The 18,296-nt window shown below is 35.3% G+C and overlaps 1 protein-coding gene across 5 annotated transcripts in view; it reads left to right on the plus strand.

Annotated features, from left to right (window-relative positions):
• The first annotated feature begins 400 nt into the window (after window positions 1-400).
• The window catches only part of LOC106878039 (beta-4C adrenergic receptor), a 37,338-nt gene continuing 19,442 nt past the window's right edge, over window positions 401-18,296 (plus strand). The window contains exons 1-3 of one of the 5 annotated variants that reach the window (XR_001410459.3): window positions 402-1,555; window positions 4,664-4,799; window positions 7,604-8,892. Coding sequence is in view for 3 of the 5 variants with exons in the window: in XM_014927128.3 (XP_014782614.1) it covers window positions 571-1,548 (978 nt within the window). In the remaining 2 variants the exon portion in view is untranslated. Of the gene's footprint in view, window positions 1,556-4,663; window positions 6,322-7,603; window positions 8,893-18,296 lie in introns of those variants that run through there. The other 4 variants (XM_014927128.3, XR_001410460.3, XM_014927127.3 and 1 more) reach the window with 4 other exon arrangements.

Here is an 18,296-nt window from a genome sequence, read left to right on the forward strand (position 1 = left end):
AAACAAAAGCCCACACCCGCATAGCATACGCAGTTTTTGTTTTTTCTTAATACTGTCAACACACATAACACGCCATTGCAATAAAGGTTGAGGATCGATACGTTGGGATCTATAATACACAAAGTGATTCGAGGAGCATATACATTCGCACCACATGCGCACGCGCTCACACACGCACGCACATGCTCACACAAACACACACACACACACAAACACACTCATACACCACACTCACGAGGAAATAAATATATGAGTATAAGAGCAGACAAGTAAACGTTGCGTGTGATCTGAAGTTTTATATATATATACACACATCCATCCATACATACAAACATACATACATATATATTTATATATATATATATATATATATATATATATATATATATATATATATATATATCTTATATACTTTTATATATCTACATATTACAATATCATATACGCATACACACATAACAGGCGTACACAGATACGTACATACGTATGTATGTATATATATATACACACATGCTTACATTAATATATATGTATATAAAAAAGTGAAATATAACATCAAAACGCCTCACGATGTGGGCTAACAGCACAGACGACCCGGAGAACTTTACCAAACCGAATTGGATTCATATGACAATAATGATTGCCGTGACGGTTCTAATCTTGTTGTCATCTCTTTTCACTCTGGCCGTCATCGTTTACTCGAACGGTTACAGGTCATTACAGGGCATATTCATGATCTGTATAGCTTCGTCTAATTTATTAGTCGGCGTTTTGGTCACACCTGTCGGCATATTTCTCTCGCAAAACCCGGACTATCAAACGATCGAGAACATCTGTCCCGTGTCCTGCACCTCGCTCCTGTGGTCTGTCACTTTCGTTCTCTACTGCATCGGCTTCATGGCCCTGGAAAAGTACTTCAAAATCAAGTTATCTATTACCTACGTTAACCGGATTCGACCACTCTACGGTTGGATTGTAGCTTGTCTGACAGCCGTCGGCAGTGCCTTCGTCGTCGCCCTCCCGATAAAGCTTCAAGGTTCCGAGATGTTCCGTTTGTACTCTGACACCAGTTTTCTGTGCATCTTCAGCTACCAAGGTTTGGGCTATATTTCCACACCAGCCATCCTACTTAATATCGGTTCGCATTTGGCGCTCGGCCAACTTGTGCGTCATATCAAGCGCAACCCCAATCAAATGTGTCCATCGATGCCTCGCCGACTCAACCGCGACCTGACGGCAGCGAAAACCATTTCCATTTCACTCGGGATCTTTCTCTGCTCCTATATTCCTGCTACAGTCTGTATCTTCTTACGACAATACGTTGTCGTGGACATACCAAAACCAGTCTTTTTCGGAGTCACTTGGTTGACGATCTCAAACAATTTCTTTATTTCCATCCTCTACTACCAACACAACAGTGTGTTCCGGTACAAGGCCCAGAAACTGATTCAAGTTATGTGTAATCCTTGCCAGTCATTGTTCTGCAGCAAGACGAACATTAAGGGCCTCTGGACATTTACTGATGTCAATGACCAACTAAGTTTATAACCATTAGGTATTTATTTATTATAATTATTATAACAATTTTCATTGAATACGCCAAATATCTACCCATCTACCACCCCAAATTCATTCTCCTAGGTTGAGTTGATAAGATATATAACACTGATGGAGTTCACTTCCACCAACTATGTGCCTGTGTCCTTTAGACATCTTTGATTAAATGAAATTTAAAATCATTATAATGATTTTTGTGTCATTGAATACAATATCTATCATTACATTGGTTAAAAATTAACCTGTCCTTCTTCCAGAGTCGGATTCGATAAAATAATCAGTATATCAGTCAGTTTTTAGAGAGAAAAGCGTTCATCTTAATCAAAATATGCGCCATTGCATAGAGATTTTTATATTTTTTTATGTTTGACATTGTCAAGCGAACTTCTACACAACCACCAGGGGCATCCTCCTTTTCCTGAGGTGTGCATGTGTGCGCGTGCGCGCAGTTAAGTCCTTTAATAAGTATTTTAAATAATCTTCCAGTTCTACAGTCGTTACTATTTGCACCAAAGCTTATCTTCACTGAGTACATGTACGAAGAGGGAGGTGCATCCTTTTTAAATCTTCAAAAACTTCCTAGAGTGCTAACGACTCTGCCAGCTCACAGCCTTAATAATAATAATAATAATAATAATAATAATAATAATAATAATAATAATAATAATAATATGCAGTACCAGGCAGTGGCACTCATGGATTGAGATGTACGTTTTTTATCTTGGTGTAAAAGATGGGCTACAACAAATGTTCTGCTCAGTAGTACAGATTTACTTGTCGATTGTTTGACTTTAACCTGTTGATCATGTATATCATTCTTTTCTTTTTTGGGGGCGGGGTGAGTTGTTATTTGTTTGGGCAGTGACATTAAGAGATAGATTCGTCTTTAGACCGTTCACCTTTTGACAGAACACCGCCCATGGACATGCGTTGATGTTTCTTTCGTATTTATAATTATTATTGATGTATAAGCGAGAGACCGAGAAGAAACAGCAATGTGCATGCATATATATATATATATAGAGAGAGAGAGAGAGAGAGAGAGAGAGGGGGTAGGGAGGGAGGGAGGGAGAGAGAGGAGGGAGGGAGAGAGAGAGGGAGGGAGGGAGAGAGAGAGAGAGGGAGGGAGAAAGAGAGGATTTGTATAAATATAGATATATATGTGATTAAAATTTTACTGACAGGTTTGAAGTTTTTGTATAAAGGTATTGCAGTCCATATGTTTTGCATTTTCACGCACGTTTTGCTGAGGCGACGCATCTGAGGGAAGCTATTATATGTGTGTGTGTGTGTGTGTGTGTGTGTGTATAGTTGAAATTTACAGAAAAACAGAAGACGAAGACAGATGGTGTAGACAACAAACAGATGTATTAGTTTAACGCTCGGGAAGTGAACAAGTCTTTAACGTTTCGAGCCTACGCTCTTCCACAGAAAGGAACACAGAAAGAAACAAGGAGAGAAAATAAAGAGAAAAAATAAAGAATGTGTAGTGGCTAGCGATCTATCATGCCGAAATATATGTATATTTACTCCATATACGAAAATTCTTTCGGTTTCCTAAGATGGCTTATATTAAAACATAGTCTTCTTTCATTGTTTTTGCGGATTCTTAATTCCTGCTTCGCTATGATTTCAGATTTGATCTATCTTCCCGGCAGCTCGCTGTCACATATCCATGCTGTATTATTATTATTATTATTATTATTATTATTATTATTATTATTATTATTATTATTATTATTTTATGTTTGACTTTTGTTTTGCATTTGTACAAGTTGGATCCAAGTCTCACCCAGAGACCTCAAGAGACAACAAGTTAGAATTTCATGTAGGTGTTATGCCTAGGGTACCATATATTTGGATTTGTACAGTTTTGTTCAAGTGAATGTTTAAGAAACCATAAGAAAATTATGTGTTTGCTTTAAAATTTGAGATCACATAGACAGTATTTTACGTAGGATATGGGCAGTTCCCATGAGCACTATCTTTTGAACTTCAGCCATTTTGGGGTTTCCTGGTATCTGATCTAGGTAGTAATTATTATTATTATTATTATTATTATTATTATTATTATTATTATTATTATTACTACTACTACTACTACTACTACTACTACTACTACTACTACTACTACTACTATTTAGAGAAGTCACATTGGCAGAATCGTTAGAGCGTTGCGAAAATTCCTTGCAGTATCTAGTTAGGTCTCTTTCCCCCTCTGAGTTCAAATCCTGCCGAGGTCAAACTTGCCTTATATTCCCCTCCTCAGAGTCGATAAAGTGCTGAGACTGATGTAATCCTCTCACTATTGTTGGCCTTACACCTAAATTAATTAGAAGCAATTACTAAGGCCATTGACTTGGAAAATCGTTAGAGAATCGAACAAAATGCCCTGCAGTATTTGGTTAGTTCTATTTCCGTTCCATACTCAAATCGTGCCGAGGCCAACTTTGCTTCTCGTCTTTTCGGTTAGATAAAATAAAGTAACAGTCATTATACCTAAGTTTTGAAGGCGATAGGTTTTTAACAACTGAATGAGTTGTGTGACGATATATCTCAGAATCACTTACTAAAGTTAATCTCTTGAATAAGTGAATTACTTATCCGTCGAAATAGCAGCCGAATTCTTTCACATTCCATTCGACCTTCATAAAAAAACGAAAGAGAACATCGCGTAGTATAGTCATTGCTAGAAAGAAAAACAAAAAACAGCAAAGTTGGTACGCATTTGTCCAATGCTCTATTTGCTAATGAATAGATGGCTTAAGGCTAAAAAGACAACAAAAATTGGTTAAAGCCAGCCACTGGAAGATGGTTATGATAATGAAACAGGTAAATAAGATTGTTTATTAAAACTAGTCTGTTTCCCGAGATAGTTAATTTTTTAAAATTTTATTGTTCATTAGAATAACAAAACGGAATGTAAATTGTTACGCTTATGACTGGCACGAAATTGCTTACGACGACGAGGGAAATTAACATGCAAGTGGCTGAATACTCCATAGACAGATGCACCCTTAGCGTAGTTCTCAGGGATATTCAGTATTAGACAGAATGTGACAAGTCTGGTCCTTTGAAATACAGGTACTACTCTCATTTTTGACAGTGAACTGGAGCAACGTGAAATAAAGTGTCTTGCTTAAGGATCCAACGTGCCGCCGGGAACTGAACTCGTGAGTTTACGACTGTAAGCCGAATACCCTGACCACCAAGCCACGCACCTTCACTACTGTCGTACACAGGTTTCTTTAAACTGCTCTTTTTATCTCGATTGTTAATACGGTGAAATTATTAAATTGACTATTGGGTTATGTATTAAACGAAATACGCAAAACTTCTTATTTAACTAATTAATGCATGTCTTCCGACAGTCATCAAATACGAAATGTATAATTTAATGAATAATAATGAAGAAAAAATGTTTTTAAAAGAATAAGAAACTGGTTATTTCCTTATATTATTTTGTTCAGTGCTGAAGAAAGTTAACTGGACCGCAACAAACCTATAGAAATATTTCTGTGAGCTCCAAAGCAAAGATAATTCTGGTGAATTTGTGTCTTACTATGAGCATGCTTGTGAATATTTATATACACTTATATGGGAACACTTTCTTGATGTGTGCATTCACTATTGTGTGAATGCTAGCGTGAAACAACTTATGTTAACGTTCCATCTCCTGAAATTTCTTGAGGAAGGAAAATTGACAAAGTGAAATTTTGAAAAGGCAATTGAAAACTGTCTTTGCTTTTATAAACTGTCTTTGCATCATAAGAAAACTAAATTGGAAGGGCTAAATGGCCACATCTGAGTAGTCTCAAATTAGACACACTAAAATGAAATGTTACTAGGCCAAAAGAAATACGACAAATAAAAACATTACAATTGTATGTTTCCATAAAGTTTTGAAAATATACTGAAAATTCTAATCAGCGAAGCATATGTTGACGTTTCCAGTTTGGGTAGAAACAGTGCCGTCTTAAGATGTGGGCACACTGGGCAGTTACCCGGGTGCCTCGCAGGCCTCACGGCCCTAATTATGATCATGGTATGCTGTGGTTTGCTATCAATAAATACAATAGGGCCTAGTGCATTGCTGTTCTCGGGGGGTGGGGTGCTATAATGTTTCTAAGGCGGCCCTGGGTAGAGCGTTTGCTATAGGTCAACTGGAATTCGTGTTTTAGGTGGAGAATTGATTAATTTCAAATTTACGTGCATGTGGAAAATTTCTTATTAACAAAGTCATTTTTATTGCCCCCTCCCCTCTTTGAAAATCACTAACATCACCAGGTTTTTGTATTTTTTCTCTGATAAGCATATTTCAATTAAGATTTGTGTGTACTTCATTCATTACATCAGCCCTTATCTCATTAATAGACTATGCCAAATACTTTAATTTGCATACACTGACGGCCAGTATAAATAAGCAATCGTAAATAATTATTTTAACAATCTCGTTTAAATCCTCTAGTAAACTACTCCCCTCTATATCCTGAATTGTTAAAATAATTTATTGTTCTATAAATAGATTCTTTATTAAAATGGACAACCTGTATATTTGGATTGTTAAAGAAACAGAATATTTTTTTATCTATGAATTGTTTACTAAAATCACAATTTGTATATCTGGATTGCTTAAATATGCGACGGCTTCTATAAATGAAGGGCCTAGTGAAGATGGCCACCTTTATATGTGGATTGTTAGCTGAACTACAGATAGTTTTCCTTTTCTTTTTCTAATTAAAAATAAACATCTGTATACATGAATTTATGAATAGGTCATTCATTAAAACTGAATTTGTATATTTGAAGATTGTTAACACAAGTGATCACCTCCTTAAATGGATCGCTTTTATTTAAATAATCATTTTATTTTTATTTCTGTGTTGTTACAATAGCCAACCACTTTTACAAAGGGGTTGTTTGTTGAAACTAGTTATCTGAGTCATTAAAGTAACTGTGACTAATAGTAAAAATGGATTGCTTAATGAAATAATTACTTGTATAACACAATTGCTAAAACTGGGTGAACACTTCTATAAATGAATTTTTTAAACCGACCATCTGAATACCTTGATTGTTAACATAACTGACCACATTTATAAGATTGCTTATTAAACCAGCAATCTACATACACATCGGTACAGTTTTGAAAATAACTGACTAGTTTTGTAAAAAGAATTACGTATATTTCAAACATTGATTAGCTATGAATGCAAAATAAATAAAGTTACCAAATTATATTCTTTTAAAACTCACCAGTTTACAAAATAAGTGAAATCATTCCATTATTTATTAAAATTTATTTTTTATACATTTTTAAAAAGAAACAAAATGTGACATCAATCTATTATTTGATTGAAACGAGCTAATGAGGGGCTTCTATATAAACCCTAGAATTCCTAGAAATAATGGCAAAAATCTCCTTCAAGCGATACCTTTCCAAGTACAAAATAAAGAATGACATATTGCAAAATGTAGTGATAGATATACAAAAATCGCACGATGGTCAGTAACCATTTGTGTACCTGATCAGCGCTGATCTAGATTAAACAATTTAAAGTGACTCTAAGAAAAGACTGTAATGTTGGACGACGCAAAATGACCAATGGTATTCCTCTAAAGTGGTTATTTATAAAGACTTGCAGAGACATGGTCGCTTTATAAAGAAACAGCAGGCAAATTTTCTTAACCATCACACCTCATCTTCTACGAAAAGTTAAATTCGATAATGGAATTCTGTTTGGACTACGTCTGCGTAAACAATGGGATGATCACAAATGTAAAAAAGGACGAGAAGATGAATATTTTGACCATAGATCCGCTCACTAAACAACAATATTGGATTAACAATAATTCAAAAATTATTATTTATATGTTTCAAAATTTCGTTTCGTTACTGAAATCTTGACCCAAATTTTGAACAAATTGTCAAAACTGTTTTAATTGATTTCCTAAACGCTGAATAATTTATACATTCATTTTTTATTCAAAAAGCACCACTTATTTCTAAAATTGTTTTTTTAATGTCTTTTTTTTTTTTTTTTAGCCGTTGTCCTTGTTCGGAATTATTCCATTATCTACTGTAGAATTATTCCATTATCTACTCACTTCTAACCAAATGAGTATTTGTTATTATCTTTAAAAAGATACAATCACAATTGGAATTTCATAAGAATGACCAATTTTAACTTTTTACTTGATTAATTAACAGATTTATTGAAAAACAAATGTGATCATTTGTATCATCGGTGAACAAAACAAACGACACTAGGTTTTAAAAAACTGACGTGTTTGCATGCCAAGAGTACAGAAAACTAATCGCTTATATTTCAAGAGTATCAAAGATTTTTGTAATCCTCTTGTATCAGTGAATTAAAAAAATACCATCCAACATTTTGAGCAAAGAAAAAGATCGTCTCTGAAGTGCGAAACTTTGATCCTTTAGGGTTCTAAAATAGACAATTGTGATCATGTGTATACTTTGATTAGGGAAATATCAACATTTTGTGTACTTTTGAATCCAATGTTTCTATGACCACATAATTTTATTTATGTTTAAGGGTACGTGACAAGTTGGGTGAATATGTCATCTGCGTTTATTTACACTTAAAACCTTACAGAACCCTCAACTACTGTATTTGGCACCTTCCATTAGAAACTACTGCTCTAGAGTATACACTTTGACTACTCAGATATCTCTTGAGAATGAAAAGCTAATCCACTTTTCTCTTAATTTACTGGATAGAAGAATGGTAGAACCCTTGAACTTTTGCAGACTGGCGCAAAAAAAAAAAAAACGAGAAAGAAATCCACCGTTCATAGGTTATGTTCATATAGGTACAAGTTCTTGCAGCAGAATGGACTTCGCAAAAAGCATCCAGAAACCAACTGGTCGTGCAAAAACGGATGACATGTCTTTCGTCCAAAATTATCTCCACATGGCTGTCTGGATTACAAAATGACAAACCTCGAGTCTTTGAAGCGCAGAAAAAAGCGGCAAAATTAAACAATAAACAATAGTGACCACTTGACCACTTATGTTTTCAACAGTCATCAGTCAAACTTATCGTGTATTTGAAGCGCGTAATATTGGCACAAAAATTAACCACTTGGATATCTGCCAGATGCAATACTGGCCGTTCGAATTTCTTACATATGTCAAAACTGACTTAACCGCTCGTATTTCTTGTTTATAAAGTTTAACCACCTATTCCTCTTGAAATACCAAAACAGACCGATCGAGTTTTAATATAAAACCTGGCTGGTATTATTCTTGGACTTGAAAAATTTGACCACCTCTTTTCTTTTTCTTCAAATAAACATTACCTACATGAATTATTATTATTATTATTATTATTATTATTATCATTATCATCATCATCATCATCATCATCATCATCATCATCATTATTCAGTAGTTTTATTTTTACTACTTGCCTTGGATATGTGCACCTGTGGTTTGTTTTAGTGTTGTTATCTTTACTGTATTAAAAGTGCTTTACGTCGGATGTGTACGGTGCCTAGCAGTTACGTTTTGTGTATGTTATATATATTCGTAAATCCTGATGTTTTGGTTATGTATTCATCTGTATGTTTTTTTGTTTTATTATTATTATCTTACTTGACTCAGATTTGGTCTTATTCCTTGTAGACTTTATGCGGGTAGCGTATTACTATCTGTAACCATAGAATATCCACAAGCTTTTCAATATTTCAAGTGCTCAAAACCCTTCTGATAATCTTTTCTGTCTATAAAAGGCAAACTTTCTATAGAAGTTCTACAGGACACTCTATTCCAATGTTCTTCAAGCATTTTATCTCTATCATCACTCACAGTTCCTAATCACCAATCATTATAGGCACAACCTTTACAGTCTTCATATTCCAAACTTTAAGGGATTGTATTTTTTTAATTTTTCGTCTTCTTTCTTCACAATCCTGGAATCAAACAGACATGATGGATCAATCAGTAAGCAACTTTGCTTTTCCTTGTCAAGTATTTTTATGTCTGATTTATTATTCTTTATCTTCTAACCTGTTTAAATAGGAAAATCCCATAAATCGTGCATTTCTCCGACTCAAGCATTGTTTTAACACGATAATTAGACTATTACTTCCAGCTTCAAAGCACCACTGACAAAGCTTCTAGTGCAAAACTTTCACAACTTGATGATGCCTTTATTTCTTATATTCTCCTTGAATCAGATTGGAACATTCTACTACAACGTATGCCGTTACTTCATCAACCTCTACATTTTGCTGAAATCTCCCCGTACGCATATTTTCTCAAGTTGTTTGTTTTTAACACTTGATCTTGAGCTACTTTTTTTCAATTGCCCGTTTTTTTAACCAAGCCCACGTTTTTATTCCACTTACATCCTCACTGGCTTTCCAAAACTGAGCGCGCAAAAGCTTCCCTTCAATCTGTTTAACATGCTCTCTTTGAGTTTCATTCTTATTGTTTTCTCCTGTTCCACACTTGATCGCCTGTTCTTTATTCACTGCCTTTAGTAATTTCTGTGATGTTCTGTAAATATTCTAGTAGGCTTTTTCTTTCCATCTCTACACACTCTTCTACCCCGGTCTCTCTTCATGTATAACCTGCTAATATCAGCTTCTGGATGTCAGCATAGTCAATAGCTTTCTAGTTTTTCTGTCAAGTTTCTGTATGTCGCTTTTTGTCCAATCTACAATTCTAACTCTACATATGCTACCAGTACTGCGCTTGCATTTATTGCTTCAATAACATTTTTTTTATTCAACTTTAACAATAATATTTTTTCATTTTCCTTGTATGCTCCATACTTATAATTAATTTACTTTATCCCTTCATGTTTTATTTCATCTACCTCCAGTATCCCCAAATACTTATACCGCTGTCCTTTCTCAATTGCCTTCATTGTTTGCCCATTTGGTATTTCAATTCTATAGCTTCCTTCAAATCTTAGTTTCATTATCAATATAGCGCACTTTTCAATTCTAAATGCCATACCTACAACATTTGAGAAGATGTGAATAGTATGTACAAGACTTTAAGTTAGTTCTCATTTTTCGCATAAAGCCTTATATCATCTATAAAAAGGTGATGATTTATCTGACTATACTCTTTCCCCAAATCATAAGCTATTTTGGCTTCTCGTAATATCAAACTGAGTGGTGGCATGTCCTATACAAGTAGATAAGCTATCACCCTGAAAAATACTACGTCTGATGTTCACTTTCCCAAGTCTTTGTTTTCCTCCAATCAATTTAGTATTTCAATAACCATTTTCTCCATATTCTCTGCCACTCCAAACATGCACATTGTTTTTCTAATCTAACAGTGCGGTTTCATACCATATGCTTTTCTATAATCCAATCATGCTACATTCATTGCCGTCAATCTGCGTCTACAATTTCTGACTATTATTTTATTAGCTAATAACTGGCCTTCAGTTACCCTACTTTGTTTTCTGCATCTTTTCTGTTCTACTGGAAGTAAATTGTTATTTTCCAGATGATTATCTAACTTTTCCGCCAAGATGCTGCTCATAAGCTTCCACATAAGTGCTAACCATGTTATAGGTCGAAAATTTGATATTTTCAAGGGGTCGTTTAGACGTAACAACGTTCGTCTATTTGACATCAAGGTAGGGGTATGTCCTTGTTGCAGACATTCATCAAGTTGGGCAGCAGTTCTTTCATGCAGCTGTGTAAAATTCTTCAGCCAGGTCCTTTCCAAATTTGTTGCTTCTTTCTAACTTCAGTTTCAATGAATACAGACCAATTCTTTTCTACTCTAGGCGCAAGGGCCGAAATTTTGGGGGGAGGATCGATTAGATCGACCCCAATACGCAACTGGTACTTAATTTATCGACCCCGAAAGGATGAAAGGCAAAGTTGACCTCGGTGGAATTTGAACTCAGAACATAAAGACAGACGAAAGGCCTTCAGTAGAAAAGATTATTACCTCCGCCTTCGCTATGGCGGAGGTATTGTTTTCGGTCGTGTTTGTTTGTTTGTTTGTCCGAGGACAAGATATCTCAAGAACCTCTGGATGGATTTGGATGAAACTTTCAGGGATGTTTGACCTCGTGACTGGCACGAACTGATTAGATTTTGGGAATCCGGACAAGGATTCTGGATTATTTTTCCTGTTTTTTTTTTTTTTCTTACTTAACCTTTGAGAGCAGTCGGATTCATTTTTAGTATTCTCGTCTGTGAGAGCAGTCGAGTTTATTTCAGATATTCTCATTTTAAAAATCGTCTCTGGTTAATCGTTGAGATGGCGTTTGTGTTGCCTTAGTAGAGGTTTGCGCTCTCTAAGAGCTCTTATTATTATCATTATTATTGTTGTTGTTGTTGTTTTACTTCTCAGAGCGCTCGGTCTTGTTTACTCGGGTTGATTCTGTGGGAGCGGACAGCAGCCTTCTGTCAGAGGTCTCAAAGGGTCTCTTTCTGCACATTATAAGCTTTGATACTTGGTTGTTAATTATCGTGGAAGATATTCAACATCCAAGTACTAATCTCAAAATCCTAGCTGTTCCCAGCAGATTATTGTTATTATTATTATTTCCTTTTATCACAGGTTTTGTTGGAACACCTGGAGTCTTGAACGCGTAGCATCCTTGCTACCTGCAGCCCACTGTACCCTGCTATCCATCCTTTTCAGCTTATTATCATTATCATTATCATCATCATTATTATTATTATTATTATTATCATTAATGTCATCGTCGGACAAAATGCTTATTTGTATTTATTCCCGCTCTTTACATTCTATTTAAAATCCCATCCGAAGTCGACTTTTTTTTTTCCGGCCGGAGTCAATAAAATAAACTACCATCCAAGTATTGGGGTCGATGGTGTCCATTAGCCACCTCCTCCCAAAAAGTCCTTGACGTTGTGCCTAAATCAGTAAAAAATATTATTATTATTATTATTATTATTATTATTATTATTATTATTATTATTATTATTATTTAATAAATATATGATGGTATATAAAGCCATTGTTATTATTATCTCTATCTCTATTATTAATTGCTGTTAATTATTATTTGGGCAGTGGAGTCACAGACGCCATACAAAGATAACACAATGCTTTCGGTTATATTATGCGTCTTTTTCTCCTTCCTTTCATTTCTTCCGGGTCGATAAATTAATACCAATCAACAATTGGAGCCAATGTAATCTATACCACGAACGTATACGATTCTGTTGGTCTGTATATCCTGAGCATACTTAAAATGAAGTTCACTATCACAATGTCAGTTCGCTATGTCACAGCGTGCCGACTGCTACCATCTGTTGGACGACTTATTAAAATTGTAATCACTAACTTCTTTTTATAGTAAGGGCACATGGCCTAGTGGTTAGAGCAGTAGATTCGCGGTCGAGGGATCGCGGGTTCGAATCTCAGACCGGGCGAACTGTGGGCTTATGAGCGAAACACCTAAGCGATCATGGGGGGACAAACACAGGCACAGAAACATATATATATATATATAGGTTGAGGAGGGGTATTGGATTTAACCAAACCCAGGAGGATACAGGTAATACCGAGTAAGTGCTGTATACCGATTAGTTTGCCCCAGTCGTTATATGAACAGGATTGGGTATTATAAGTCGTGTATTAGCGTGTGTATATGTAAATATATAAAAACAAAAGGATAAAGAGAGCAAAGGTAAGGTTGAAGAATTTTATGGATAGAGTCTTACAGCTGTTTCTGGGAAGATCCAGTACTTCCCTTCATCGGAGACAGAAAAAATAAAGTAATCTATTATTATATCCATGGGCGGATATTTTTAGTATGAAGTGGTAAAGAGTGTGATGTGCTGAAAAAAGAGAGAACAGTACTTGAAGTGTAGTGTCATTCTAGTGGTAAATATCCGTGTAGAAATTCGTGCAAAGTAATCCGGATTATTCACACAAGGATTACTTTGCACGAATTTCTACACGGATATTTACCACTGGAATGAAACTACACTTCAAGTACTGTTCTCTCTTTTTTCAGCACATCACACTCTTTACCACTTCATACTAAAAATATCCGCCTATGGATATAATAATAGATTACATTTTTTGTCTCCGATGAAGGGAAGCACTGGATCTTCCCAGAAACAGCTGTAAGACTCTATCCATAAAATTCTTCAACCTTACCTTTGCTCTCTTTATCTTTTTGTTTTTATATATTTACACACACACATATATATATATATATATATATATATATATATATATATATATATATATATATATATATATATATATATATATATATATATATATATATATATATATATATATATACACACACGACAGGCTTCTTTCAGTTCCCGTCTACCAAATCCACTCACAAGGCTTTGGTTGGCGCGTGGCTATAGCAGAAGACACTTGCCAAGGTGCCGCACAGTGGGACTGAACCCGGAACCATGTGGTTGAGAAACAAGCTTCTTACCACACAGTCACACCTGCACCTATGATAAATCTAATGAACACACATTTCCTTCGTTTAATAAATAAATGAAACACAATAAAATATCATAACCTATTCACGAACTGTAAAACAATTACATTAAAGTCAACACTATTTAAAGCTAATCTCTTGGTAGATCTATTCAAAGTCGTGAGTAAGAAATTACTCGAATTTTTCATAATAATTTCATTGTGTCACCTCCGGCAGCAGTCAACGCATTTAACTAACATTTTCCTAACGTGACCTTCTTTCTCCATAGGAAGCATTAACTTTATAATTCTTTGCAAAAGTACACCAGCCCCATGATCCAACTGAATCAAATATTTTGATTAAAAAGCTCTTTATTTTCCTCTCTCAGCGGGATTCTACTTAGAGCTCAAAGCAAGGATGCAATACAAAGGTTACAGTTATGTACTTTATTATTAATACTAGACACACTCTTTTACCCCCAACAAAACTGCTGAATATATAAATAGTTAACTTCATTTCCAAGTCACTATTTATATTCGATTCGAGATCTGGATATTTTTTCCGAGCAAACATTTACGGTAGTTGTAGTCAGAAATAAAAATGAGCAAAACCAGTCACTTGTTTTACTAAAGCTATCTTTTTCATCTTTTTTTTTGTTTTTTGTTTTTTTGTTTACTCATTCAGAAAACTAAATTCATGTGAAAATAATTATAAAGGGTAAAGACCCCTTTCAGAATGACTATGGGATTGCACCTAGAAAGTTATCCATCATGGCACAAGTCTGGACAAGCTTGTTTATGGAAGACCAGCAGTTTCCCATGCATACCAGCCCCCCCCCTCTCACGCCACCAGTGTTATCCAAGGGAAAAGCAAAGACCGATATAGCTTGGCACCAGTGACATCGCAATTCATTTCTACAGCTGAGTGAACTGGAGTAACGTGAAATAAAGCGTCTGAGCAAGGACACAACAGGCAGCCCGGTCCGGGATTCGAACTCACTACCTCAAGATTGTGAGCCTCACGCTCAAACCAATGAGCAATGCACCTTCACATGTAAAAATGTATATCTGCTAATAAAAGATTACAATTAACACCAGTCGGCATGTCTTCAATTCGTTTAAATATTCTCTCAACTAAAGCAATAAATGCGTTATTAATAACTAGCGGGACCCGTGACTATTTCACGGAATTAATGGTAAAGTTATTGGGTTATTTCTGAAAATGTTATCCAAAATACCTGAAGGTTGTAGCCTGGGTTGCGTCTGTATCAAAAGATAGTCATTCATCTGCTACTTATTGAAAAGTGAAGGAAATTCGAATACGATGCTTATTTAATTCACTTAATTCACTTATTTAATTCACTTTAATACACTTAATATTCTTAACGTGCAATTTTATAGACTTAATACACAGCACTCATAGGATAAATATTGGCTTTTATTTTTCAATTTTCCTATTAACAAAAAAAAAATACTTTTTAAAATTCACATGGTCACAATTTCATACCTAGAAGACAAAAAACAATTCTAATAAAAACAATTATTTTAGATGTAAAATATAGGAGTCACACTTTTACGGGGGTAAAAATTTAATGCAACATGGCATGCTCTGAAAACCACATCATTGGTAACATATAGGCTAAGATATGGGTCAGAGCCAATACACATTTCAATTTGTGTACACCATTCAATTCACCACCATCTCCATCACCACCACCACTACCACCACTTCCACCACCATTTTCACCACCACCATCATCATCATCATTCTCTCCCTCTCTCTCCCTCTCCCTCTCTCTCTCTCCCTCCCTCCCTCTCTCTCTCTCTCTCTCTCTCTCTCTCTTTGTGCCTTTCTTTAACCTCACCATCAGAACATCACCCCTCAGCTAAATTTATATTCTCCTCCTCTACATAACTCTCCTCCTCTACATCACCACCTTCAGCTAATTTTTTTAACCACGTAATAAATATTACGTCCTCCCTACCTCACGTCATGGACGTTTCTCTCTCCGTCTTTTTCTCTCTCTCCCTCTTTTCTCCTCTTTTTGTCTCACTCTTCGCCTTATCCTCTTTTTCTGTCTCCTCTTTCTTTCTCCCTCTTACTCTCCCTTTCCCTTCAACTAATCACGTGAAAGCGTACAATCACGTTCCCTCTACCTCACGTCATGGATGTTTCCCTCTCCCTCTTCTTTTCTCTCCCTCTTTTTCACTCTCCGTCATTTTCTCTCTCCTTTCCTTTCTCCCGCTTTTTCTCTCGCTCTTCGACTTTCCCTTCAACTAATCACGTGAAAACGTTACGGACGGACTAAGTAACGTACGAACAAACAGAACGATTATCAGACAAACCTAATCAGCTACTTCAATCTCTTCTCACCTTAACAAATAAAAGCATTATAACTACACTTGCATAAAAAGAAATTTCCCAATTTTGATAGAAATATATTAATAACCGTCACTAAACTCTATATCACTAACTTTAAATATCCCTTCTTGTACTCTTTTCAGTTATAGAGATACAGCGTAGAGAAATCATACAAACGAATGGTTCAAAGTATCTTCTGCAGCTTGCTAGAAAACCATTACTAGACCTAATATTTCAAAATAAGCTAACATCCAAATTTCAGAAAATTCCTTTTCAATACTTCATAAAATACGACCAAAAAAAAAACTGTAATACTTTATTAAACAATATAGAGAGATGTTTATTGGCATCTTTCTGCAACCTGCAATAAATCAACTCTTATAAGGGATTTTTATACAATTTTGGAATACAAAAATCTTTGTCCTCTTCTACGCCGAAACCACGGTTGAGAATCGAACTCACGACTTTGCAATCGTGGGCCGAGTACACAAGCCACAAAGACACATGCCTTCAGTGAATATTCACGTTCACTGTATATGTATCCATTTCGTATCAGCAAACACCCAGTCTATCATTCATGTCGGCATTGTATCTATGTATCTAGTCACTATCTACACACTGTTTATTTACTCAGTTCAAATATACAGCCCCTCTGTGTGTGTGTGTATGTATGTGTGTGTGTGTGTGTGTGTGTGTGCATGTGTGTGCGCGCGCGCGTGTATGTGTAATACAGAAATGTATACATAAGCTGTATAACTGCAATGGGTATGTAAACAGTAGTGTGTAAACATTATGTATGTATGTATGTATGCATGTATGTATGTATGTATGAATGGATGGATGTATGCATGTATGTATGTATGTATGTATGCATGTATGTATGTATGTAGGGATGTATGTATGTATGTGTGTGTGTATGTATGTATGTATGTATGCATGCATGCATGTATGTATGTATGTATGTGTGTATGTATGCATGTATGTATGTATGCATGTATGTATGTATGTATGTATGTAGGGATGTATGTATGTATGTATGTGTGTATGTATGTATGTATGTATGCATGTATGTATGTATGCATGTATATATGTATGCATGTATGTATGTATGTATGTATGTATGTGTGTGTGTATGTATGTATGTATGTATGTATGTATGTATGTGTGTGTGTATGTATGTATGTATGTATGTATGCATGTATGTATGTATGTATGTATGTATGCATGTATATATGTATGTATATATGTATGTATGTATGTATGTATGTATGTATGCATGTATGTATGTATGTATATATGTATGTATGTATTATGTATGTATACATGTATGTATGTATGTATGCATGTATGTATGTATGTATGTATGTATGTATGTATGCATGTATATATGTATGCATATATGTATGTATGTATATATGTATGTATGTATTATGTATGTATACATGTATGTATGCATGTATGCATGTATGTATGTACGTAAATGCTTCAATGTATATAGTTGCCATTATTACAATTTATCAGTCCCAATTAAAGCCTTTCGCTCCCATTTAGTAATCAATAACGATTTCTATATCTATAATCAACAAGATAAAAACTGTGGCCGGGTCGCAAAGGGAATATCATGTGACACTAAGTATTTACATATTAAATTACAATTTTATACGGCAGGGGTGAAGAGGAGCGGGAGTGGAACGGGAGTGCGAGAGAGCGTGAAGGAAGGCATGCGAGAGATCGGAGATATCGAGATTAAAAGGGACTATATATATATATATATATGTATACTTGTGTGTGTGTGTGTGTGTGTGTGTGTGTGTGTGTGTGTGTGTGTGTGTGTGTGTGTGTGTGTGTGTGTGTGTGTGTGTGTGCGCGCGTGTGTGTGTATGGGAGGGAGACAGAATAGAAAGAGAACGGCAGAAAGTAAATAGATTAACACAATTTCCCATTTAATAT

The sequence above is a fragment of the Octopus bimaculoides genome, chromosome 28 (genome assembly GCF_046866305.1).
Source record: "Octopus bimaculoides isolate indiv1 chromosome 28, ASM4686630v1, whole genome shotgun sequence".
In the NCBI taxonomy this organism is placed as follows: domain Eukaryota; kingdom Metazoa; phylum Mollusca; class Cephalopoda; order Octopoda; family Octopodidae; genus Octopus; species Octopus bimaculoides.